Here is a 25,961-nt window from a genome sequence, read left to right on the forward strand (position 1 = left end):
GGGTTCTCCAGAGAAACAAATCCAATAGGCTATATATAGATATATGAAAAGATTTATTATGGGAACTGGTCCATGTGATTATGGAGGCCATGAAGTCTCACAGTATTTCATCTGAAAGTGGGAGAACCAGGAAAACCAGTGATATAATTTAGTCTGTGTCTGAAAGCCCAAGAACCAGTAGCTCTAATGCCTGCAAGCAGGGTAAGATGGATATCCCAGCTGAAGAAGAGAGAAATAAATTTTCCGTTTTTTTTCTTTATATTCCAATCGGGCTCTCTCAATGGATTGAATGATGCTTGCCCACATTGATGAAGGTATATGCTTTGTTCAGTTGCTGATCAAAATGCTAACCTCTTCTGGAAAAACTCTCTTGGATATACCCCAAAATAATATTTTGCCAGCTATCTGAGCATTCCTCAGTCCAGTCAAATTGACATATAAAATTAACTATCACGGTAAGTTATATGTTTCTGGGAATTTATACATTTATACATTCCAACATGATTTGTTGGAATATGATTATTCATGGTAGTATCTTACATCCTTTTTATTTCTGTGGCATCAGTTGTAGTATTTCCTCTTTCATTTCTCATTTTATTTATTTGAGTCCTATCTTTTTTTCTTAGTCAAAGGTTTGTCAAATTTGTTGATCTTTTCAAAAAACCAAGTCTTTTGTTGATTTTTTTCTGTTGTTTTTGTATTCACTAATTTGTTATTTCTGCTCTAATCTTTTTTATTTCCTTTCTTCTGCTAAATTTTGACTTAGTTTGCTCTTCTTTCTCTAGTCCTTGGGGTGTTGAGCTAGATTATTTATTTGAGGTCTTTCTCTTTTTTTTTTGCTTGAGATAGAGTCTGGCTCTGTCATCCAGGCTGGAGAGCTGTGGTGCAATCTCAGCTTACTGCAGCCTCTACTTCCTGGGTTCAAGTGATTCTCTGCCTCAGCCTCCTGAGTAGCTGGGATTACAGGTGCCTGCCACCATACCTGGCTAATTTTTGTATTTTTAGAAGAGACGGGGTTTCACCATGTTGGCCAGGCTGGTCTAAAACTCCCAACCTCAAGTGATCTGCCCACCTTGGCCTCCCAAAGTGCTGGGATTACAGGCAAGAGCCATCACACCCAGCCTCTTATTCTTTAACGTAGGTGTTTTTTAATGAAATCACGATAAACTTCTCTCTTAGTACTGCTTTTGCTGCATCCCATAAGTTTTGCTGTTGTATTTTTGTTATCTGTCCTGGAGAATGTTCTGTGTGTGCTTGAGAAGAATTTATATTGTGCTGCTATTGGGTGGAATGCTCTGTATGTCTATGTGTCCGTTAGGTCAATTTGTTCTATGGTGTTCTTCAGGTCCTCTGTTTCCTTGTTGATCTTCTGTCTAGTTATTCTATCATTATCGAATGTAGGGTATTGAAATCTTTTATTGTTGTGTTGCTGTCTATTCCTGCCTTCAGTTCTGTCATGTTTGCTTCTGCTCTGATGTTGGGTACATATGTATTTATAATTGTTATAGCTTCCTCATGAATTGATCCTTTTATCATTACGTAATATTCTTCTTTGTCTCTTGTGACAGTTTTTGACATAAGGTCTGTTTTATCTGATGTAAGTTTGGCTACCTCTGCTCTCTTTTGGTTATTTCATCCTTTAATTTTTAGCCTGTGGGTGTCCTTAAATCTAAAGTGAATCTCTTGTACACAACATATAGTTGGATGTTATATTTTTAATCCATTCAACAATTCTGTCTTTTGATTACAGTGTTTAATCCATCTTCATTTGGTGCAATTAGTGATAGGGAAGGACTTACTATTGCCATTTTGTTAACTATTTTCCGTCTTGTAGGTTTTTGTCCCTCTTATCCTCTCTTGCTGTAATCCTATGTGTTTCATTGATTTTTTTGTAGTGACATATAGTGTAAGCTGGGTTCTGTCAGCATCTAAAACCAGTCCCTCTGGCAGTTCCCTAAAAATCAGAGCATTGGATCCATGCTCCACTCTTTTTCCCCATCTGTTGAATTTTTAATTTCATTTATCATATTTTTAATTTCTAAAAGTTTTAAGATTTTTCTCTTAAGCTTGTCTGCCTTTTTAAGTAGATTCTTGGACTTTGCTTATTTTATGATTTCATCTTCATTTCCTTGAACATTTAATATATAGTAATTTGCAACTTGTTTCTGGTAATTCCATTATCTGAAGTCCCTAGGAGGTTAGATTTATTGTTGATATCTGCTAATTCTCATTCACTATGGTTGTTTCTTATTGAATTGCTGGTATTTGATGGTGTCATTCACTATGGTTGTTTCTTATTGAATGTGCTGGTATTTGATGGTGAACTCCTCTTTGCCTGATTGTTATTTGTTTGAAACTTGGGGGCCTAAACTGAGGATGCTTCCTTCAGAAAGAAATTGGGTTGCTTCTGCTGGGAACCACTACTGACCTGGGGCACTTTAGTCTCCTGTAGGGATTCCTGGGAGTTGTAGGTTCAGCTCTCTCACCCTGTAGTGAGTCCAAGGCTTAGTATTTGACTCGAGGGTAACTAAGGCTTTTGTGGTTAACTTTTAGCTGTTGTTTGTTGATTTTTTTTATGTTTGTTTACTTGTTTTTGTTTTGCCCTTGGAGGTCTCTCTTACTCGCTTATAGTTCAGTAATTCATTTAAAAAATAGATACTATTTTGGAGTACCCCTTATAATATCATGCCTACTGCACTGTAGAAATTCTGGAATAAATTTTTTGTAAATGGGTCTTCAGAAATTTACATACTTACGGGATTTCCATACTTATGTTCCATACTTATGTAAATTTCCATACTTATGTTCCTAAACCATGTATCATTTCTGAAATTCTCATATCTGTATACTTTAAAATGTGCATAATTTTCTGTTTATAAATCTTTCATTTGAAAATTTGCTAGATTTTTGAAATCATTTGTTACAATTGTTAGAATGATTAATTTTCAAGAATGGCTCAGGCAAAGTGGAAATCTAACAGAACTTTTGCATAATTGGTGAATAGATCGAAATATGAGCATCATAATTAAATAAGTGCAAGCAGTTGTCCACTACTTCCATTTATGTGAGATGCTCTCATTAGCCATGACAGTCATTGAAATTAAGTAGCAACATAAACTGGACTTATAATCAGTCTTTCAGTTCTTTATCACAAATTGTTAAGCCAACATTTACAAACTCAAGAAACATTCATTTGTATTGTATAACATTAATAATATTTTGCTAATCACTGAAAAGTTTGCACCATTAGAATTCAATATATTTCCAAAAATTTTTATACTATACTTTTTAATATGCATAATCTATTTATAAAGTAATTCATATGTAATTTATTAGCATTTCTATGGGAGTGCGTACTTACACATTTTGAAGCTAAAAATATCTTGGACTGTAGTTTAGAGGCCATTCTATGCCACAGAGTTTAGCGTTGTTCTCTAATTCTTCTGCGTATAAACTTCTGCTTTCCAGCTAAATTGAAAATATTTTGAGGCCATGGACCACTTTCAACATTATTTCTGTATATCCTTTATTACCTAGCATAGTGTTTGGCATATTTTTTGGTACTCAACAATTTAATAAACCAAGGTCTATTTTATTTATTTATTCTCAAATACAGTGAGTTTATGAACCACCTGAGGAGATTGTTTCAAATTTGCGTTTCCTAACTCCTGCTCCCTCCCATTCTTTGTTCTTGCTCAGTTTTTCTAGGGTGGAGTCTAGGAATTTCTCTTTCTCCAAACCCTTAGGGAATTCTTACACAGATATCCACCAGCTAGGTTTTGGAAAACACTGATTTATGTGATGATGATGATTACATTGTAATTAACCTCATATTATGATGAAAATGAAAAGACAATTATAGTTGATGGCTATATTTTAGAAAGTAGGATGGAAAAAATGATAAGTCAATCCTTTTGTAGGTGATGACAACAGTAGAAAATATCGGGGAATTTTCTGTAAATAATAAGGTACATGCATGTGGTTGTTATAGGTGTGAGATATAAGAAAGGGGTAAAAGAGGAATTTCATGTTCTTCCCTTCCCTTCCCTCAAATTTGTGTGGTTAACAATAAAGTGGGAAGGGAGATGGCAACTGAAAAAGGAGTTTACCATATGGTGCCTGCTGTGGTGTGAATGTGCCTCCCAAAAGTTTGTGTGTTGGAAACTTAATACCCAATGCAACAGTGGTGGGAGATGGGGCCTAATAAGAGATGATTGGGTCATAAGGTCAGAGCCCTCACGAATGGCTTAATGTTTTCTCAGTAGCAGGTTAGTTATCTCGATAGTGGGTTTTTATAAAGCAAGCCCTGCCCATAGTGCTTTTCTCTTTTGCACACTTGCTTACCCTTCTGCCCTTCTGCCTTTCCACCATGGGATGACGCAGGCTGAAGGCCATCACGAGATGCCAGCCCCTTGATATTGGACTTCCCAGCCTACAGAATCATGAGCTAAATAAATTTTTGTTCTTTATAAATTACTCAGTCTGCCGTATTCTGTTATGGCAACGGAAAAGAGACTAAGACAGTGCCTTTAGTTATAGGGTGAATCTTTCTCCTGAGAAAGTGTTATTTAATACTGTTTTGACCACTATATCAGGTTAGTCCAGGTGGTAAACAAATTAGAAGCTGAGCCACAGTACCAAATTATAGTGAACTACCTGTAAAGTATATGGTGACGGGTTTAACAAGACTACCTTTCCTTTTGAGATCAGCAATGCTGCTTTCACAATTTGAAAAGAGGGTTTGCTTTTATTTCCTTTTCTATTCGCTTCATCACAATTGAAGATGATAAGGATACAAAGACAAATGAAACCTGTTCCCTGCTCTGGAGTGACTCAGAGCCTGAAGTGGGAGACAGACATAGAGACAAACAAGTATAGTAGAAAGTTGCAGTTCCTTGTCATCCAGCTGATTAGAACACAGAGTAAAGAAGGAAGGAGAGGCGGGCCAGGTGCTCAAGAAAGCCTTTGAAATGAGGCTTGAAAGATAAGTACTCCTTCACCAAGTGGCTGTGTGGAAAGTTGAGTTGGTGGGAAGAAGAGGGCATTCGGGGTGGAAGGTGCATTTGCACAAAGGCCCTGAGTGTGAAGTGGAGAAGAGGAGAGCATCACCCTGAAGAGGGCAGCATTTAGTGAGAGGGCCTGGCTTGAGATTAGGCAGGGCCTTACATGCCATAGCAAGAACCAGTCCTGGAGGCCGCAGAAGCTCTTGGAGGATTTAGATGGAGGGTCAACTTGATGAGATTTGTATTAAATATTTTCTGTGTGCCTGCATGCTTTAGAAACACTCTAGTTTTTAAATTCAGTGGGCTGCTTTCTCATGGTTTTTTTTTTTTTTTTTTTTTTTTTTTGAGATAGGGTCTTGCTCAGGCTAGAGTGCAGTAGCGTGATCACAGCTCACTGCAGTCTTGGCCTTCCGGGTTCAATCAATCCATCCGCCTCAGCCTCCTGAGTAGCTGGGACTATAGGTGCTCGCTGCCATGCCTGGCTAATTTTTGTATTTTTTCGTAGAAATGGGAGTTTCGACATGTTGCCCAGGCTGGTTTCGAACTCTTGGGCTCAAGCGAGCCACCCTATCTCTGTCTCCCAAATTGCTGAAATTACAGGCATGAGCCACCACACCCAGCCTGAAAGCGCTTTTAATACAGTATTTATATACACTTTATTTGGCATATGAGAGAAAGGTTTGGTAAAGGGGAGACGCCAGTGCTAGTGACAAAGACTCTTGACAAACTTTAGTTAGGCTGCTCAGAGTCCTGTTCTCTACTAGGCCTTGACCTTGGCCCTCTATTTCCTTCCTGCCCTTACTGGGCCTGCACAACTCCGAATTAGCAAAGAATCTTGCTAAGTCAGTTTGGTGAGATATCACCTTCGATATCTGACCACCCCTGAGAGCTGATTGAGTTCTTCACCCCCCACCTTTGATGTCTGAGTCCTTGGCCTGTCATTTGCAAGAATCACCTTACCCTTGATGTCTTCTTTAGTACTTTTCCATCTGTTGACCCTCTCACTCTGCTCCTTGCCTGTAAATCCCTAGCCATCTTTGCAATATTCAGAGTTGAGCCTGTCTCTCTTCCCTATGGGAATACCCCTATTACAATAGTCTTGAGTAAAGTTTTCCTTATAGTTTTAACAAACATCAGAATAATTTTTTATTTAACACCAGTTAAGAAAAGATTCAATTTCATAATGAAATCCCACACATTTTTCACTGTGGTGGTATGTATTGCGAGTATGGTTACAGATGTCCATGGTAACCATAAAACAATCACTTAGTATACTAGAAAGTAGAGTTTCTCTAGATTTAGGGCAGAAGAATAGGATGATAAAAAGGGGCAAGGAGAAGGATTTAGCAAATACTAGGATTGGTATATCGTTGTCCTTTAATGGTGATTGGTCTTTGTGATTTTAATCAGTGATGAATATAGTTGAACTAAAGGGAAAGATGATTTAGCTACTGCTCTGTTCTGGGTTAGATTTATCTTTCTATTACTGCCTCTTCAGTTTCTTAAGGAGGGATATTATTGCTTTGTAAAGGTAGTGTCCAGCCTGCTTTTAGTAATGAAAAGCAACTAATTGGCTGGGTGCGGTGGCTCACGCCTGTAATCCTGGCACTTTGGGAGGCTGAGGCAGGTGGATTGCCTGAGTTCAGGAGTTCGAGACCAGCCTGGGCAACAATGGTGAAACCCTGTCTCTACCAATACAAAAAATTAGCTGGGCATGGCAGCGTGCGCCTGTAGTCCCAGCTACTCGGGAGGCTGAGGCAGGAGAATCGCTTGAACCCTGGAGGTGGAGGCTGCAGTGAGCCAAGATCGCACCACTGCACTCCAGCCTGGGCAACAGCGTGAGACTCTGTCTCCAAAAAAAAAAGAAAAAAGAAAAGAAAAGCAACTATAGGAATAGAAAGCAAAAAGCTATGGATAAGCTAGTTTATCTTGGATCAAATCACTAACCTTTCCTACTTATGGCTCTTACTGGTACATCTCATTTTGGTACCTACTTACCTGTAAACTGTCTTGGGTACTTTTTTCTACAGAAATTATTTATTAACTGAATAGCACTACTAAATCATGCCATTGATCCTTCTGGCCACTCTAGATTCTTTCTGTATTGCCTAAATACCAAGAACTGGAAGGAAATAAAGTATTTACTAGTAGCCACTGTTTAAACCAGTGGAATTGGCTTACTAGTGAATTGTTAACTACCAGTGCCCAAATAACATCCTACGGAAGAAAGTCTTGAATAGAAAAGGTTGGAACCAGGTTGGTTGATCACTTCCACCTTTCCCTTCTACCTTCCTCTCCAGGAGGGGAGAAAAACAAGGAGAGGTAAGAGTATGGTCACTGAGGAGACTCTACTCCCCTTTTTGCCAGAATTGAGTATTTATCAGTTGCTAATTCTGCTTTGTATGCACTTTGTGACAGTAGTGTCAAACTGTACTGTGATTTTCTTTTTTTTTTTTTTTGAGGTGGAGTCTCACTCTGCCACCCAGGCTGGAGTGCAGTGGTGCGATCTCAGCTCACTGCAAGCTCCACCTCCTGGGTTCACACCATTCTCCTGCCTCAGCCCCCCAAGTAGCTGGGACTACAGGTGCCCGCCACCACACCCGGCTAAATTTTTTTGTATTTTTAGTAGAGACGGTGTTTCACCATGTTAGCCAGGATGGTCTGGATCTCCTGACCTCGTGATCTGCCCGCCTCAGCCTCCCAAAGTGCTGGGATTACAGGCGTGAGCCACCGTGCCCAACCTCTGTACTGTGATTTTCTTAAGCCTGTCACACACATAATGCTGCAAACTCCTTGAGACCAAGAACACTATTACTGACTCCTGTATCAAGCAAACAGTGATACCTGCACTTTGCAGAATTGCTTACCTTGCTGGATTAAAAACAGCAAGAGTATGTCAATAAAATACATTCCTCTTCCTACAATACTTTAGCACAGTGCTGTGCACATAGTAGCAACTCATTGGATGTTTAGTAAATGTATAAAGTTAAGATTCATTCATTCCCTGGAAATAGTGGAGTACTTTAAGAATATGAGGTGATGCTATGTAGATACAGTATTTGCTGGTTAAATTCTGGTCATTTTTTGGTGAACATCTGAAGTATATCGGAGAGAGCTTCCTCTCTTTATGTTCATGATCATAAGTTAAAGTTATCATAAAATTTCAATGTACTTCAAAAAATTAATTTAAGTTGATATGATTATTAGCTTATATTAGGAAATAATTACTGGATTTTGTTAGATTTACTAAATATAACTGAAATGAAGGTCGTAGAATAAAGCTCTTGACTACTAGAGTATTAAATTAAATCAAATGTAATGATTTAGAGAACAAACATCTGGTTGGGCACAGTGGCTCACACCTGTAATCCCAGCACTTCGGGAGGCTGAGACTGGCGGATCACATGAGGTCAGGGGTTTGAGACCAATCCGGCCAACGTGGCAAAACTCCATCTCTACTAAAAATACACAAATTAGCAGGCGTGGTGGTGGGCACCTGTAGTCCCAGCTACTTGGGAGGCTGAGGCAGGAGAATTGCTTGAACCTGGGAGGCAGAGACTGTGGTGAGCCGGAGGCTGCGGTGAGCCGAGATCGTGCCACTGCACTCCAGCCTGGGTGACAGTGAGACTCCCATCTCAGAAAAAAAATATAATAATAATAATTAATAAATAAAGAACAAACACTTATTGTAATTTCTGGCATGAATTTGCTGTAACGTTTTTGTTCTTGTGAGAGTGAAAGAACTAGGAAGTTTGGAAAAGAATTTAACACGATATTTTTAGATAATTTAGGTAAGTGTTTTCTTTTATTACCAGCTTGTAATAAATCCTGGCAAGTGGTAGTGAAAGCCCTCCCAAAGTAGCTTCTTGGGGTGTAGGGGAGTATCTTAGGGAGAAGTGCCTCTAAAATTAAAATACAGGCTCAGCCACTCCCTGTTCGCCTCCTCTGTCTGAGCCCTCAGGCTGTGCTTGTGTGGGGAATAGGGGTAATTGCCCTTTGTATACCACAATTCAGATGTAGAGGCAGTGTAATTTCTTGGTTAAGAGCACAAGCTTTGAAGCTCAAGTCCTTGGGTTCAAATCCTAGCTCTAGCATTTATTAGATGTGACCTTGGGAAGCCACTTAACTTCCTTATACCTCAGTTTCTTTACATGTAAAATGGAACAAAAGTGTCTACCTTATTCAGTTGTTGTTTTGTTTAACTAACTGAACACATATAGCGCCCTTAGAACAGTACCTGACACCTAGCAGAAGTGCTAGCTGCTGATGCTGCTGTTATTATTCCATTTAATTAAAGCTTGGAAGAAGTAAATTTGCCAGTTTTAAGTGCATCTCAGGGTTCCTGAATTACATGGTTTTCATTTTTTAAATTTCTGTAATTTACATCATGAATTTATTCCTTTTTATACCAAGAAAAAGTATTACATTTACAACATGAGGTCTTTCTGTTTTACTAGAATGCTTGTAGTAAGTGTAAGAGGGCCACTGTGAAGCTGAATTATCTGCAGGCGGCTTGGTAAGCAGGGAATTAGAGCAGAGTACAGAAGAGGAGAGTTGTTTAGTGACATAGATGTCCTCAGTGGGAATGGACATATTTGTGGTGTTACATAATGTTTAAGAGCACAAACTTTGTAGGCAGAACATTCCTGGGGTTTATCCCGAGCTCAGCCTTTTACAAGGTGTATTACATTGGGCATGTCTGCTTATCTGTAAAACAAAGATAATACACACCTGGTTGGATGGTTGTTGGGTTTTCATTAGTAGGCTTATATAATATACTTTTGTAATAATAGATGTTCAGTAATGGTATCAAAGAAGCAAGGAATCAAACCAAAATGATGAGAAAGTTCACAGTTGTTGATCAGCATGTATTTCTCTTACCCCACAGTCGTGATACAACTAAATTCATGTTCTTTGGGCTTGCCTTTTCTCCATGCTTACCAGTTTCTTCATTTTAATACATTCATTCTTGAGACTGAGTACAAATATACTTGAAATGATTACAGCTTTAAACATGCTAATGGAATCTCTCTCTTGAGACTGCATTGATTTTACTGAACCCAAATATAAAGGCAAGTCTTAAGTCAGGGATTTACAGCTTGAAGATAATTTTCATAATGTCATTGTGTATGCTGGAATATAGTATTCTTCTGTTGTCTTTTCTGAATCATAATGCTTATATTTTTGCCCCTTATAAATGATAGATAATAGTTTGATGAGCTAGAAGCAGAGTTAGGAGAAGCTCTTTTTTTTTCTTGAGACAAGGTCTTGCTCTGTTGCCTAAGCTCGAGTGCAGTGTTGGGAACATGGCTCACTGCAGCCTAAACCTCCCATGTTCAAGTGCTCCTCCCACCTCAGTCCCTCAAGTAGCTGGGACTACAGGTGTGCGCCACCACACCCGGCTAATTTTTGTATTTTTTGTAGAGACAGAGTTTTGCCATGTTCCCCAGGCTGGTATCAAACTCCTGGGCTCAAGCAATCTGCATGCCTTGGCCTCCCAAAGTGTCGGGATTACAGATGAGAGCTGAGGAGTTCTAATTCTGTTTGTCCTGCGTCCCTTTAAGGAAAGATATTTTCATCTTTCTTAAAGTAATGCTTGGTATTTTTTTTATTCAAAGGAATTAACTTCACCTTGGTCAGGTTTACATAATAGTGACTTAAATTAGAAATACAATCTCATGTTCAATTACCTTTTAGAAGTAAGAACAATGCCATTTAATTTATCACATCAGAGTTCAGTCAGGGAAGCAGAATTCTGTTAAGTGATACAGAATAAAGCTTTTACTAAGGGATTATACTTACACAATTGTGGAAGCTGGTTAAGCATTCTGTGTATAGTTGCTGCTTCAGAGTCTGGTATTAAGAGGCCGAAATCCTCAGGGCCAGCAGTCAGGAGGGAAAGATGAATGTGACATGGGGGAGTAAAACAAATTAGAACCTGCGAGGACAAACTGGAACTCGTGTCTCTCACTGCCTTCTGTCTTCTAAGATGGGTGACCTGGAGGATAAGCTGGTGCCCTTCATTGGAGAGTTGCCCACGCATCTGGACCAGAATTCAGAGCAGCTGAAGCAAGTGGTCCAGCGGGAGCTGAAGGAGCTCCATGAGACATGCCAGCACATCAGCTATGTCAAGCGTGAGTGCTGCTGTGTCTGGCCCTGCACTGACCTTCAGAGCATATAAATGGTTATTGTTTTCATTTCTGCCTTCTTAATCTTGTGCAAATTTCTCTTGTGGCTGATGTTAGCCTAGGACCATAGAGAGAAGGGAATTTTGGGAAACGGAGTTCCAGTTTAGCTAAGTTAACACATTGGAAGTCATTAAAACCCACTTGTCAGCTTGGCCATCATTTTAAGTATGAGATTTAGCCACACTTCTCTTAACCATACTTAAGATAAAGATAATAGCAGAATTAATCTTTAGCCTAACATGATACAAAAGTCTCTTTATCTATCTTTAGGTGATGCTCATTTCTCTTCTCAGTCTCTCCTTATTCCCTGCAACTTCAGTATTAACATAAAGAGTTAGCTAACGTTAACACTTTGATGTTGAATGATGGAGAAATGGGAAGGGGAATCAAAAAGAAAAAAAAGAATTGGTTAATATATATGCAAGTATATTTACAGCAAAATAAGGAAAAAATATTTATAAGTATTACAGGGCTTGTTTCTGTAACTGGTCATGTGGTTGTAGGTGGTATTTATAATTACCTCCTTCAACTACTGATTCCATATTTCCTTTGCTCTCGGCAAACACTTCAGCTGAGTTTTGTTCCTTGCCTGGTGAAGTAACCCAAGCCTTCATTCCTGAGGAGTCTGGGCCATCAGAAGTCTTGCCTGCACTGGGTTATTGCAGTTTTCCATTGCCTTATCCCATAGGACGTGGGAGTAAGAAGAGGTGCCCCAGAGGATCCCCTGCATTTTAGATATAGTCCTCCTTACAGACATTATGTAATAGCAACCTAATTTTCCCTTGATAGTCAGGATCAGTCACCCCAGCCAGTATGGTAACCTCTTTTTTTGCCTATTGATTCACTGCCATGAAGCAGTCTCAACTTGCCATTTAATGGACCATCACCATGACATCTGGTGGAAGCATTTTCTCCCTAGGCACTAAGACTTCTAGACCAGCAGAACCCAAAGTTGTAGGGACTAGAAAAAAATTTTTTTTACTAATGGATCACTAAGGATAATAGTGAGAACAGCTATTCCCATTTCTATTTATTGATTCCTGAACCTGTGAATTCTGGTTACAGGAGAAATAGCACCATATCTTAGGCACAAATTTAGAGTACATATTGCATCCTGGAATATATTACCCCAGCTCTGCAAGGTGTCGTTACCCAGCTGGCATCAAAACAATCTTCAAAAGATTGTTTTATCAAGACAGCTGCTTCAGAGTATTGGGGGAATATAGTGAGACTGGTGATTTCTCAAAGCATGAGCCTGTTTTCATTCTTTATTTGCTATAAAATGAGTTCGTTGCCTAGAAGCAATGCTATGTGGAATACCATGATGCTAAAGAAATACTACAATGGTGAAAATGTATTCTGTAAGTCCACCAGTGAAGGTTTTGGCATAGCATTGTGGACAGAGAAGACAAATACATGTCTGTAGCAAGTATCTGTTCCAATGAGAATAGACAAAACACCTTCCCTTCTATTATGAAAGTAGTCTAAAATAATCAACCTGTCACTGGGTAACTGGGTAACCTTCTCTTACCCACCTGCCCACTCCACCCCCTGCCGCCTGCCACCCCCAGGAGTGGTGCTATTTTGGGAGCTCAGTGTTGTTCTATGAAGCTGACAGATTAGCCTTAGTGAATGTTCATCTATGTTGCTGGGCCCATGCATAACCTTCATCCCTGCCATCATGGCTACTTTGTTCATGAGGCCATTGGGCAAGAATGGGTGGCTGGAAAAAGAGACTAACTGATGTATACAGCATGAGTCATCTTTTCTGAGTATTTACATGGGAAACAGTGATCTCCATATGCTGTGCTCATTCAGGGAGATCTATTCACAGATTTCCTCCTTGTTATTAATTTTCAAGTCATACTCTTTCTAAGTCCTTGATCATTCAGCCAAGCCATTAGCACCAGTCTGTGAATCTCTATAGATTTATACTAGATACTCTCTCTCTTTCTAGGCAAAATAAACAACCAGGTACACTGCTCAAAGTTCCGCCTATACTCTTCCTTTGGTGCCACCCCAGAGTGGGACTCTAGTGCTCCGTCTAGTTATGGGTGGTACCAGCATATTGTGCAGAAGCAACTGTAAATAAGACTTGTATTGTTTTCTTTCTTCATCACCAGGTCCTAGGGAACTCCCCATGAGGCCATACTTGTTGGTTTAGACATCAGTGTAGCAGGGGAGCAGGAGTATGGGTCAGGAGCATCTCATGTAATGTAATTTGTTCCTTCAAGACCTGCTCAAGCCTTATCTAATACATACCATTTGCATTTATAGTGGAATGTTGCTGTGCATATCCAACTTTTTGGCTTGATGAATCGGACAACACCCAGCTCATAATGGGAAGCTTATGTTGAATGGTAACTTGGTGGCCTATGGTCAATTGCTCAGTGTTTACTAGAGTTCAATAGTAAGCTACTAGCTGCTTCCTCGAAAGAGAAAACTTAGTTGTCTGCAGAGAATGGCATACCTTTGCTCCAAAATCCTGAAGATCTACACTGTGGTTCATAAGGGGCCCACCAGAGGCTCCATACTGAATTTCTATCTGCCACAGACAGTTACTTCAAGCACCAGTGAGTCTTCGGGGTTCAAGTGGCTAAGCAGCTTGCATGACAGCCTAGGCCTGTTGCAGACCTCTGATGTTCTGGCGTCCATTCAAAACTGGCAGGCTTTCAGATTAGCTGTAATAGTAATGAAGTATATATTACTTTCACTACTGACATACATGGTACCCTTTCTTAAGGGTAGAAGGGCCCAGATGCAGCAATTTCTTTTTGTCCTAAGAGAACTATCTCAGCATGTCCCAGACCACTAGACTCCTGGGAATTTCACTGAGGAGGCAGGTCCCTGAATTTATGTGGGATGTGTATCTCACCCTCTGGCATGCTTGTGTCTTATCACGGTGTCTAAAGTAGTCATTACTTCCTGCTCACCAGATCTAGTCAGTGTAATGTCATCAACATAATGGACCAGTGTGATTTCCTATAGAAGGAAAGGTGATTAAGGTCCCTGTGCACTAGATCAGCGCTTCTCAGCTGGGGGCAATTTTACCTCCCAGGGGACATTTGCCAATGTTTGGAGACATTTTTGGTTATCACAAGTAGAGGTTGGAGTACTACTGGCATCTGCTGAGTAGAGGCCAGGGATGCTGTTACACTTCTTATAATGTGTAGGATAGTCTTCTATAACAAAGAATTATGTGGCCCCAAATGTCTGTAGTACTGAGTTTGAGAGACCCTGAACTAAATTATGACATAAGGGTAGAGGTTTGAAATAGCCCCCAGGTAGGATAGTAAATGAAGCAGCAAGCTGGTTCAGATGTTTCTTTACTAACAATTATAAAGAAAAAAGCATTTGCAGTTCAGTAGTCACACACCAGGTACTGGGAGTGTGTTGATTTGATTCAGCAAGGAAACCACATCTAGAATAGTGCTGTAATTGGCATAACCAACTTATAAAACTTTGATAACTGTCATTTTACAAGATTCATCTGTCTTCTGCACAGGCCAAATAGGTGAGCTGAGTGGAGATGTAGTGGTAATTGCCATCCCTGAAAATTTTAAACTTTTTATGGTGGCACTAAACCTACAGTTCCCCCAGGAAGCAATATTGCTTTTGGTTTACTATTTTGGTAAGCCCAAGCAGTTCTAATGGCTTCCACTTGTCCTTTCCCAGTGTAATAGTCCTTAATTCGCAGGCCAAGGGATGAATGTGTAGGCTGTAGCAGATGCTGAGTACATGTCTTCCAACTGTATTCCAGAACTAGGGAAGTAACCACAGAATGGGTTTGGGGACCCACTGATTCCATTGTGAACTGGACCCAGTCCAAAAGGTCATTGAGCATCTGATTTCCATAAACTCCTGCTTTGATTGGTGGATCACAGTGGAATTTGGGGTCTCTAGGAATTATTACTTTGGAGATAGTTTGGAGATGTGGCAGGGGGTTGAGGGCGTGGAAATCTATTACATAATCATCCTATCTGTATTAGATATATTTAATTGTAATGAAAATAATCACATATGACTTAATTTATGTCTCAGTTTATTCTGGCTGCTGTGGACAGAATTCTTAGGGGTAAGGAGGATGCAAAATAATGAGAAGCAGAGAAAATTGTTGGGAGGTTGTTGATGTATTGAAGTAAGAGATGATGACAACTTGATCTAAGTGGTAAAGGTAAAGGTGTAGAGAAGTGAATGGATTCGTGATGTGTTTTGGAGCTAAGGTTGATTGCATTTGCTTATGGGACTTGATTTGAGGAGTTAGGGTGAGGAAGAAGAAAACCAAAAATAACTAATTGATTTTTAGATGTAGAACCATTTAATGAGATGAGCTATTCTGTGAGAGGAGCAAATTTGATATTTGGAAGTTAAGTTATGTTTGGCTATGAGAAATCTGAAGTGCCTATTCGATATCCATATGGAGATGTCATACAGTTGACACACAAGTCTAAAATTCAAGGAAGGTCATAGGTAGAGAGAAAGTTTTGGTGTCATATGGTACAGATAATATTGAAAGTCACATGACTGAGTAAATTCACCTAGGGAGAATATATAGCCAGGAAAAAGGGGAGAGTACCAAAAACATAATGGACTGAATTGACATGGTTCCCTTTCTTCTTGCTGCTAATATGTAGATAGACTTAAAATATAATTTCTGAAAGTTTATTAACTACATAACTGAGCTTTAAAGGACAAAGGAATGAAGAGAAATCAAAGCCAGAATGGTGAGCACAAGCTGACGTAACGGCATTCCTCAGGGCTTTTTGATCCAGCATAAGAGTTGGGACATGTAGCTCTAACACTGTCTTAGGGACAGGAAATACAGTATCAGCACCATCTGTGCTAGAAGAACTGGAAATGAACCTCCTGTATGAAGCTCAAAGCCTTGATAGCTCTGTCTCCCTGCAAAGAAAGTTAGAAAAAACTCTGCCTTTTAGTTGAGGGAGTTGACAAGGAAGCTTGTCGTCAGTACCGGAGGCCTTAAGTTTAACGGGGAAACACTTAAACTTAAATGATTATTCTAAATAAATGAAAACATCAGCTCCATGCTATATGTCGAGTAGAAACCCCAAACTATGAAATTAACTTGAAAAAAATTTCACGACTTGTTTTTGCTAGAAACAAGTGAAAAAGTGCTTGGTAGGATTACTTTCAAAATCTAGGACCCATGGGACTGTCACAAAAAAAAAAAAAAAAAAACCAAATTACAGATTTCATGAGGAAACTAACCACTTGTGGAGAGAGTTAACAAATACAAAAAGTAGTAATACCACCCTAAGAACTGGAAATAATGCGACTATCTGAACAATCTGAAATAAAGCAGAATATAAATTTGTTTAAAAAGTTTTAAAGGCAGTAATAAATACCATAATAAAAGAATAAGAAATGAAGAGAATTAAGCTGATTAGAAAAAGAACTAAATAGAAATTATAGAAATGAAGTATGTTGTCACTGAAATTAAAATCTCAGTAGAATGATTAAGCAGCAGATTATTCCCAGCCAAAGATAGACTTGATGGACTGGTATAGATCTGAGGAAATGACTTGGAATGAATTATAGAGAAATAGGGACTGAGGATATTAAAGACTGGTTAATAAATATGGAATACAGATAAGAAAGTGCAGCATTCATCTACTAGACATCCAGGAGGAGATAATAGAGTAAATTTTTGAGAGGCAGTATTTGAAAGATTGTGGCTAGGGGTTATCCAGAAGTGGAGAGATACATGTCTTCAGATTGATGCATAGCAAGTACCAGCAGAATAAATAAAAGGATATTCATACCTATGGAATGGCAAACTCAGAATAGAAAGAAAATTTTAATAACAAAGAGAAAACATGATTTCCAAAGTAACAAAAGTTAGAGTTCTCATCAGCAATAACAAATATTTTTAAAATGAAATAATATTTTTAAAGAATATGAGAGAAAATGTCAGTCTCACGTTATCTTCTTAACTAAATGATCCTTCAAGAATAAGGACAAATTAAGCTGGGTGCGGTGGCTCACGCCTGTAATCCTAGCACTTTGGGAGGCCAAGGCGGGCGGATCACTTAAAGTCAGGAGTTTGAGACCAAACATGGTGAAACCCTGTCTCTGTTAAAATAGAGCTGGACCTAGTGGTATGTGCCTGTAGTCCTAGCTACTCGGGAGGCTGAGGCATGAGAATTGCTTGAGCCCAGGAGGTGGAGGTTGCAGTGAACCAAGATTACACCACCGCACTCCAACCTGGGTGACAGAGAGAGACTCTGTCTCAAAAAAAAAGGACAAATAAAAGTGTTTTCAGACAAATGAAAACTAAGATTTTTCTACCTATGTACTCTTATGTTTGAATTACAAAAAAATGTAGTTCAGGGAGAAGGAAACAGAATTTAGAGGAAAGAAGTTGGATACAAGAAGTGATAATATGCAAAAGAAGTTGCAGGTTGATAACTGTGAACAAGAACTGACTGTAAAACTGCCAAAAAAGAGCAATTGCTTATTTTTAGGGTGTTGGAAAAATCAGGTGAGACAAAGATGCTAGATAAGAATAATATGGAAAATGCCTGGGCACTGTGGCTCACACCTATAATCCCAGAACTTTGGGAAGCTGAGGCAGGTGGATCACTTGAGCCCAGGAGTTCAAGACCTGCCTGGGCAACATGGTGAAACCTGTCTCTACAAAAATTACAAAAAAATAGCTGGGCATGGTGGCATGCACCTGTACTTCCAGCTGCTCAGGGGGCTGAGGTGGTAGGATCACCTGAGCCTGGGAGGTCAAGGTTGCAGCAGTGAGTCATGATCACATCACCACACTCCAGCCTGGGCAACAGAGTGAGACCCTGTCTCAAATAATAATAATAATAATAATAATATGGGAAATGGCAGGGGAAACATTGGAGCTAAAAATTCTGAGGTCTTCAGTTATTGGTGAGGAGGATGGAAATGGACTATTTTATTATGCATTATGCATTTAAAAATTTAAAAGAATAAAAACTGAATGTATAACTTCATAGCAGCTTGCAGTAGGGAGGAAGATTGAAGAAAAGTAAATCCAGTGGATAGAAGAAAAAGAAAAAACCAGGTAAGATAATCAGAAAATAAATATAAAAGGATTAAACTCTCTTATTTAAAAAAATAGTTTCTCAGCTTGTGTAAAAACTAGTAAAACATAACTCTAGCTATTTTAAAGTGACTAAAGCTTGCTGACAATGAAAGGTTGAAAAAAAGATGATTAAGAATCTGACATATCAATATTAATATCAGACTAATAAGATAAAGAGCATTATTAGAGATAAAGGCCATTACCCTAAATAATCAAAGATATTATTAACAAGGAGATATATTACTGTAACTATACATATATAACAACATGGTCCAAAATATATAAAACAAAAAATTGATATATTTATAAAAGAAATGGGCAAATAGATGATTTTTAAGAAGCATCTCTAATGATAAAACTATAGAAATAAGAATAAGCAAAACTTGAACAAGCAAAATAAGTATTACTCAATGGAAATGTATAGAGTTGTATACTCTCAAAACAGAATATACTCTTCTCTTGAAACATTTATAGAACATTTCAGCTAAAATGCAACTAGGATGAAAATTTATTACCCTACATACACATATTAGAAAATAAGGAATTGAAAATTAATCAGCTAGTGTTAGAGAACTAAATAGGTTCAAGAGGTCAGTTTTGCAACCTGAAATAGGTTAAACAGATAAGGTAAGTAGAAGGAGGAAGTAAAGAAAATTAGAGCAGCCATTAATGAAATAGCAAAATAAATAAAAATTACAGAAATCAGAAACCTAAAAAGCTGGTTCTTTGAAAAGATGAATAAAACAGAAGGGGCTTTGGGACAGAGCTCTTGTGCATGTCAACATTTGGTGCTAGAGAAGAGCAGCAAAGGGCAGTGAAGTATCTGTTAGTAGGTTAGAAGGAAGATCTGGAGATTGTGGTGTTGTGGAAGCCAAGAGAATAAAGAGGGATAGGTCATCTGTGTTAAATGCAGCTGTTGTCAATCAGCAGGTAACTGATGATCTTGACAAGGCTAGTCCCAGTGGAATGATGGAGGCAAACCTGGTTGGAGTGGGTTGAAGTAAACACTGAGAAGTGATACAACAACTATAAAAACTTCTTTTAAGAACTTTTTATATATAGGAAAGCAGAGAAATAGGCCCATAGTTGGAAAGGGACATGTGGTCATGGGAGAGTTTTCTCTTTACCATGAGATACAGGAGCATGTTTATATGCTATTGAACAAAGTCTATTTGAGAGGGAGTAATTGATGATTCAGGTAAGTGAGACTAAGTGCGGGAGCAAAAAGCTCTTGAAAAGATGGAACTGAACAGAATCCATAGCATGGGAAGTGGTTTTGGCAGGGAGATTTCACATAGGCAGAGAATATAGAGGCAGTGGGTAGGCTGCAGTTTTGGTACAGATTGACGACTGAGTGGATCTCTAATTGTTTCTGGATTAATGAACCATAAAGCAAAGACATCACTGGCAAATGGGGATGTATGAAGACAGAGGAGGAAGAATGAAGTGGAAGTTTTAGAGAAGAGTAAAATGAGTGTACAGTAGTCCCCCCTTATACTTGGGGTATATGTTCTAAGACTGTGTTAGTCCGTTTTCACACTGCTGATAATGACATACCCAAGATTGGGTGATTTATAAGGAGAAAGAGGTTTAATGGACTCACAGTTGCATATGGCTGGGGAGGCCTCCCAATCATGGCAGAAGGCAAAAGGTACCTCTTACATGGCGGCAGGCAATAGAGAATGAGAGCCAAGCGAAAGGGGAAACCCCTTATAAAGCCATCGGATCTCATGAGACTTATTCACTACCATGAGAACAGTATGGGGGAAACTGCCCCCCCCATGATTCGTTTATCTCCCACCAGGTCCTTCCCACAACACATAAGAGTTATGGGAGCTCCAATTCAGGATGAGAGATTGGGTGGGGCCACAGCTAAACCATATGAAAGATCCCCCCAGTGGATGGCTGAAACTGCAGATATACATATACTGTGCATGAATTTCTTTTTCCTCCTTTGCAACTTCATGGTTAGATTTGTTCTTCCCATGGATCTTAATTGCCTCAGCATGGGATTATTATTTTTTCCTTATTGTTGAGAACTTGCACCTTCTCACTTAAATTAAGTACATTATGGCTTCTCTTTGGCATACCTGAATTGCCAGCATCACTGCCCTTGCACTTGGACCATTACGAAGTAAAATAGAGTTACTCAAACATAAAAGCACTGTGATGCCAAGACAGCCTATCTGATAAGTGAGATGGCTACTAAGTGACTAATGGGTGGAAAGCCTATACAGCATGTGTATGCTGCACAAAGGCATGATTCAGGTCCTAAGCAGGACAGAATGGACAAAGTAAGACCTCATCATACTATTCAGAATGATGCACAATTTAAAATGTATGAATTGCCTATTTCTGGAATTTTCAATTTAATATTTTCAGGTCATGGTTGACCTTAGGTAACTAAAACCAGAGAAAGTGAAATCACAGATAAGCGGGGAATACTGTACTCAAAGTACAGAGGACTGTCAGGTGATGTTGAGTCCTCATTGGGATCTGTGACCAAAAATTTAAGTGAAATCAGGGAGCTCATTTGTATATGTGTGTAACAATGTTGAGCTTTCAGGTGCAGATGTAGAGTAGGGAGTGGTTGGGTTTTGGAATGGTGTGGGTTTGCCAAGCAAATATGGAAGAGAGTGTGGAAAGCAGGGAAGTTAGGGATGTTTGCAAAGGAGTGGTTATACCCAAGGACTCTGACATATAACCTGAGTAAGGAGGTGTCGGTAGGACATTACAGGGATGAATAGTAGTGAGAATGGGAAGGGCCAGTGAATTAGAGGCTTTGAGGTTAAAGAAAGCTTTGAATATTCCAGGAAAGGTATTTGGGACCAGAGTTAAACACATGAAATAAATGCTCTATATCAAGTTTGTCCAACCTGCAGCCCCTGGGCTGCATGCAGTCCAGGACAGCTTTGAATACAGCCCAACACAAATTTGTAAACTTTCTTAAAACATTACGAGAATTTTTGTGATTTTTTTTTAAGTTCATCAGCTGTCATTAGTGTTATTTTATGTATGGCCCAAGACAGTTCTTCTTCTTCCAGTGTGACCCAAGGAAGCCAAAATGTTGGACACCTCTGCTCTAAATGTTCTTAGCTTCTCTGTGACAAGATTTACTTAGAGGGATACATGAAAAGTTAAAAAGTTACAAAGAACAAGGTCAAACAGAGTTTGATAATAGTGTTTCTAAGCAATGCGACAGGATTTAAGCACTTCCTGGGAAGCTCCATGCCATTTTGAGACACATGATCAGATAAATATTGTTAATATTGTCTGAGTTATTATTAAGATCTACTAGAATAGTATAGACAATGGTTAATGAAAATTGGACTTGGGTGAATGAAGAGACAGTATGTTAATGAATAAAAGATCAACCATTTTGTATTTGGAATTTGGCCAGGGAGCTGTTGTGTTCTGTTTACTTCTAGATATTCTAGATTTCAGAGTTTCATGGACTTAGAAAATTAATAAAAATAACCTATTGGCAATGGATGACATTGCCAGCTTTTTGTTTGTCAAGTATGTGGGGGAAAACTTACCATGAGAAGAAGGCCATGATTTCAGAGGGATGGTCCTTTTAAGAGAGAACATTTGGCAATCTTACACTAATATATGTGTATGCATTTGCATATGCATACAAATATATATTTTTTATTTGCTGAAGACCTGTGTAAACTTTTATCTGGTTGGAAATATTTTGGAAACACTTAACTTGCTTATTTGAGAATCTTGGTATAGCCAGTTGGCCTTTTGATGATACTATTACTATTAACAAAAACAGGCCGGTCATGGTGATTCACGCCTGTAATCTCAGCACTTTGGGAGGCCGAGGCAGGCGGATCACTTGAGGCCAGGAGTTTGACACCAGCCTGGCCAACGTGGCGAAACCCCATCTATACTAAAAATACAAAAAAAAAATTACCTGAGTGTGGTGGCACACACCTGTAATCCCAGCTACTTGGAAGGTTGAGTCACGAGAATCACTTGAGCCTGGGAGGTGGAGGTTGCAGTGAGCCCAGATAGCGCCACTGCACTCCAGCCTAGGTGACAGAGCGAGAACTCTGTCTCAAAAGGAAACAAAAACAAAAACAGTAGCTAAGATAAAACTTCAGCCATAATGAGTAAAGGAATTTGAAGGTCCCCAAAGAACTGTGTAATTGATGAGGATTTCCATTAAATGCTCAGGACCGTTTACAAACTCCCACCTCCCTCAACCCAGTAACATTTTGTATAGTTGTCACTCCATGTCTGTGGGGGATTGGTTCCAGGACCTCCCTCAAAAAAAAATTGACAGATGCTTAAGTCCCTTTATATAATATGGCATAGTATAATATTTGCATATATCTTGTGTATATCCTCCTATATACTTTAAAGCATCTTTAGATTACTTATAATACTGAATACAGTGCCTTCACACCAGTTCATTCATGTGGATTCAATGTAGTATTTGGCAGAGCAAATTCAGGTTTTGCTTTTTGGAACTTTGTGGAATTTTTTTTTCTGAATATTTTCAATCCATAGTTGTTTGAATCCATGGATGTAGAACACTACAGATGTAGAGGGCCAACTGTACATATTGATATCAGTCCTCTTCCTGCATTTAAGTAGGTAGCTTGGCCAGTAGCAGGTGCTGAACTAAGACACAGTCTCTTGGCAGGCCAGGGCTGTCTTTATTGCTTTGTCTACAAAATGTGGTTCTTAGTATGGTGCTCAATAAATGTCTGAGATCAAGGTAAATGAAATAATGTATCCCAAAGGCAGCTCCTAACACTGGAAGGGAAAATCCTTTCAAGCAGTAAATTAATGTAATTCTTGATTTTGGTAAATCGTAAATACAACCTGCAAAGACAATGAGGAAAATTATAAATAATTTTCCTTAAAAGAAGGTAAAAGAAAAGCCAAAAAAATTACCAATTACCTGAAAAATAATGGCTAACATTTATTGAATGCTTAGTATACCTCTTACTGTATTGTATGTTACTCATTCCATTTACTCAGCGTTACTGAGTTCCTACTTGTGAGTACTGGGGACTGTTCCTAGGAATCAGGACTATAGAAGTAAATAAGACAGACAAGATTCTTATTCTTACAAATCAGATGAAAACAAGTAAATGATAACTGTCTATCATTTTAGATAGTAGTAAGTTATGTGAAGAAAATAAAGGAAAGTTAAAAGATGGAGAGAAACTGTCAGGAGGCATTTTTAAAAACAGTGATCAGAGAAGACCCCTCTGTGTAGTTGGGTGAAAATTGAGCATAGCCCTTTGAAGAAGATATTATCATTCATTTTCCTACTTGTGGTAGGGAACTTAGGAATACCCAAGTTAAAAAACGTGCCCAAGGTCACACAGCTTACAAGTTGCAGTGCCTGGATTCAAACCAGGTGGCCTGATTCCAGACCTGTTCATTTCTTTTAATCACTGTGCTAAAGTCTGTAGGAATGAATGAATAATCAAAACATATTTTTAATGGAAATATTTTTAATTTGAACCGCCATCTTTTTTTGCTTTAAAAAACTGATAATCCAGTTTATATAGAGAGAGCCTTCTTTATTGTGCTGTCTTCCTTTTGGTTATTTCATTGTAAATCAGTACTTCCGTTAGAGGATAGCAGTGGAAAAGAGAAGAGTTGCCAAGTTAAAATGGATTACATGCTTATTTATTAAAAACATTAGTTTAGTGAGAGACAAAGTAGAAATCATTGCATTAAATGGCCTTTAAATAGCCTGTGGATTTAATTTCTCTGAGTTCTCTGTGCTCTTAATTTAATACAAATAATTGAGGGTTTTTTGTTTTATGTGTTTTTAGTCTGTAACTTCTTTTTGTGGCTTGGATTCAAACAGTATTCATTAACTAAAGGCTTTGTGACATCTAATGAGTATGAGGTACTGCACTGGGGAAGCCCAGTTGTAGGGCTGTATGTATTTGGATGTTTAATCCTTTGTTTCATACATGAAAATCTGTTGTGGGCTGAGTATCTGGTACAAAGTGTTTTGTTTGGTATGAGACAAATGAGTCAGCACTTTTTCTGCCCTTTGGAGACATACAATTAATTATTTAATTATAGCGATAATTGTTAAGAAGATAAAAACCAGATGTATATGCAAATTGTTTTCTCTATATATTATCCAATTAGGTCTCGGATGGTACAAGGTAGATAAGAGATCTACTGAATTACAACTCAGGTGGCCTGAGAATTGCTGTTTAATGTTGGGAAACAATTCTAGCTGACAGAAACATAGCATCCTGTGTGTACCTTTCTTATAAAGTACCATATCATATGGAAACTGTTAGTTTTTCCTACTAACCTTTAATATTTTGGGCCATTTCTTGTAATCATGTTTATTTCTTCAGCAACTATAGGTTGTCAATTAGTATTGGTTAAATTCAACTAGACAATGTGATGTTGAAGTGTAGGGACTTCATCTTATTCCTGAAGTAATACTGTCTTTTTTCTTCTTTACGGCTGTTTATTCAAATACCAAAGAAGAAGTATCCAATATAATTTCCTCTTTATTATCATTATTCTCATTTTCTTCTTTAGATTACATTTTCTCCTTTCTTCCCCTTCTATTTTTTCAGAGAAGAAACTTGCTTATATTGTAATTTAAAACACTACAGAACTACCTATTTTATGCAAAAGCATGTAAAATCCCAAATGTGTATAATTCTGCCTTTATATTTCAGTAAGGTATTGTTTGCAGTAAATTTTTCATTAAGAATAGAACAGTAGATGTGAAAAATGAGCAGAGCTTTAGGGGAAAATAAGTATATTTTAATTATATCTATCAAATATATTCCCATTTGTTTCTCACTGAGCATTTAAGCTATAACATGAATGATCAGTTTTCTCAGCTGTGACCATCATTTAGAGCCTGTGGGTGTGTCTTTCATCAGCTAACAACCTATTTCAGATGGTGCCACAATATTGAGGTCCTTCTGGGAGCCACCAGTATCCCTATGGTAATATCCAGAGAATACTACCTTGACTCTTGGTTTTGTAAAGTGGCCCATAATCTTGATTTGTTGAAGTTGCCGTCATTGTTTTGGAGGAACAGAAGGAAATGCTGAAATGTGAGTGTGTACTTGTATATGCACTGTTCTGTGAGGGCTGGCTACATGGCAAGCCCCTGGTCTTGGATTGCCTATGAAGAGTGGGGGTCGGGGGGGTGGGGTTGGAGCAACAAAATATAACTGGGAGTGGGGAGGAAACAAAGGCTTCCCTAGCCCAAAAGCTCAGGCTAAAGACTCTGTAGGAGGAAACTGGCCTTGTTGTAGTAGCCAGTGAGAGATATTGATGAGATTTTTCCTTGTCCATGCCTGTAAGAATTCCCATTAGATTTTTGATGTTTTTCTCTCACTTATCGTTTTTAGTTATTGGTAAGGCTGGACAGTCACAAGCCTCTGGCACAAGGGGCAGAGCCTGCCTTGCAAAGCTTACCATGTAGATGAAAACTGATAACACTCTGTAAACACTCAGCCCCAAGAGGAATCCTTTGGTATCTTCAGAGACTGTTAATGTTGGGATAGGAGGAAGGTTTGGGGAGGTAGCTCTAGTGAAAAGCATAGGTCTTATAGTAAGATGGATTTAGGTTTTGCCTCTGGAACTGACATTTACTAGCTGTGTGACATTTGTTTTGCTTTCCAAGCTTCTGATGTCTCATCTTTAAATTGGGTAATGTTATCAGTT

General features: G+C 38.6%; 1 protein-coding gene across 5 annotated transcripts in view; it reads left to right on the forward strand.

The window, feature by feature from the left end:
- MARK1 (microtubule affinity regulating kinase 1) overlaps positions 1-25,961 on the forward strand; it is a 136,040-nt gene that overhangs the window by 11,982 nt on the left and 98,097 nt on the right. Inside the window, exon 1 of one of the 5 annotated variants that reach the window (XM_063708272.1) lies at positions 10,801-11,187. The exons of the other annotated variants lie outside the window; for them this stretch is intronic. Coding sequence (XP_063564342.1) covers positions 11,185-11,187 — 3 coding nt within the window. The 5' untranslated portion in view covers positions 10,801-11,184. Of the gene's footprint in view, positions 1-10,800; positions 11,188-25,961 lie in introns of those variants that run through there. 5 annotated transcript variants of the gene reach the window in all.

This window comes from Gorilla gorilla, chromosome 1 (genome assembly GCF_029281585.2).
Source record: "Gorilla gorilla gorilla isolate KB3781 chromosome 1, NHGRI_mGorGor1-v2.1_pri, whole genome shotgun sequence".
Classification (NCBI taxonomy): Eukaryota; Metazoa; Chordata; class Mammalia; order Primates; family Hominidae; genus Gorilla; species Gorilla gorilla.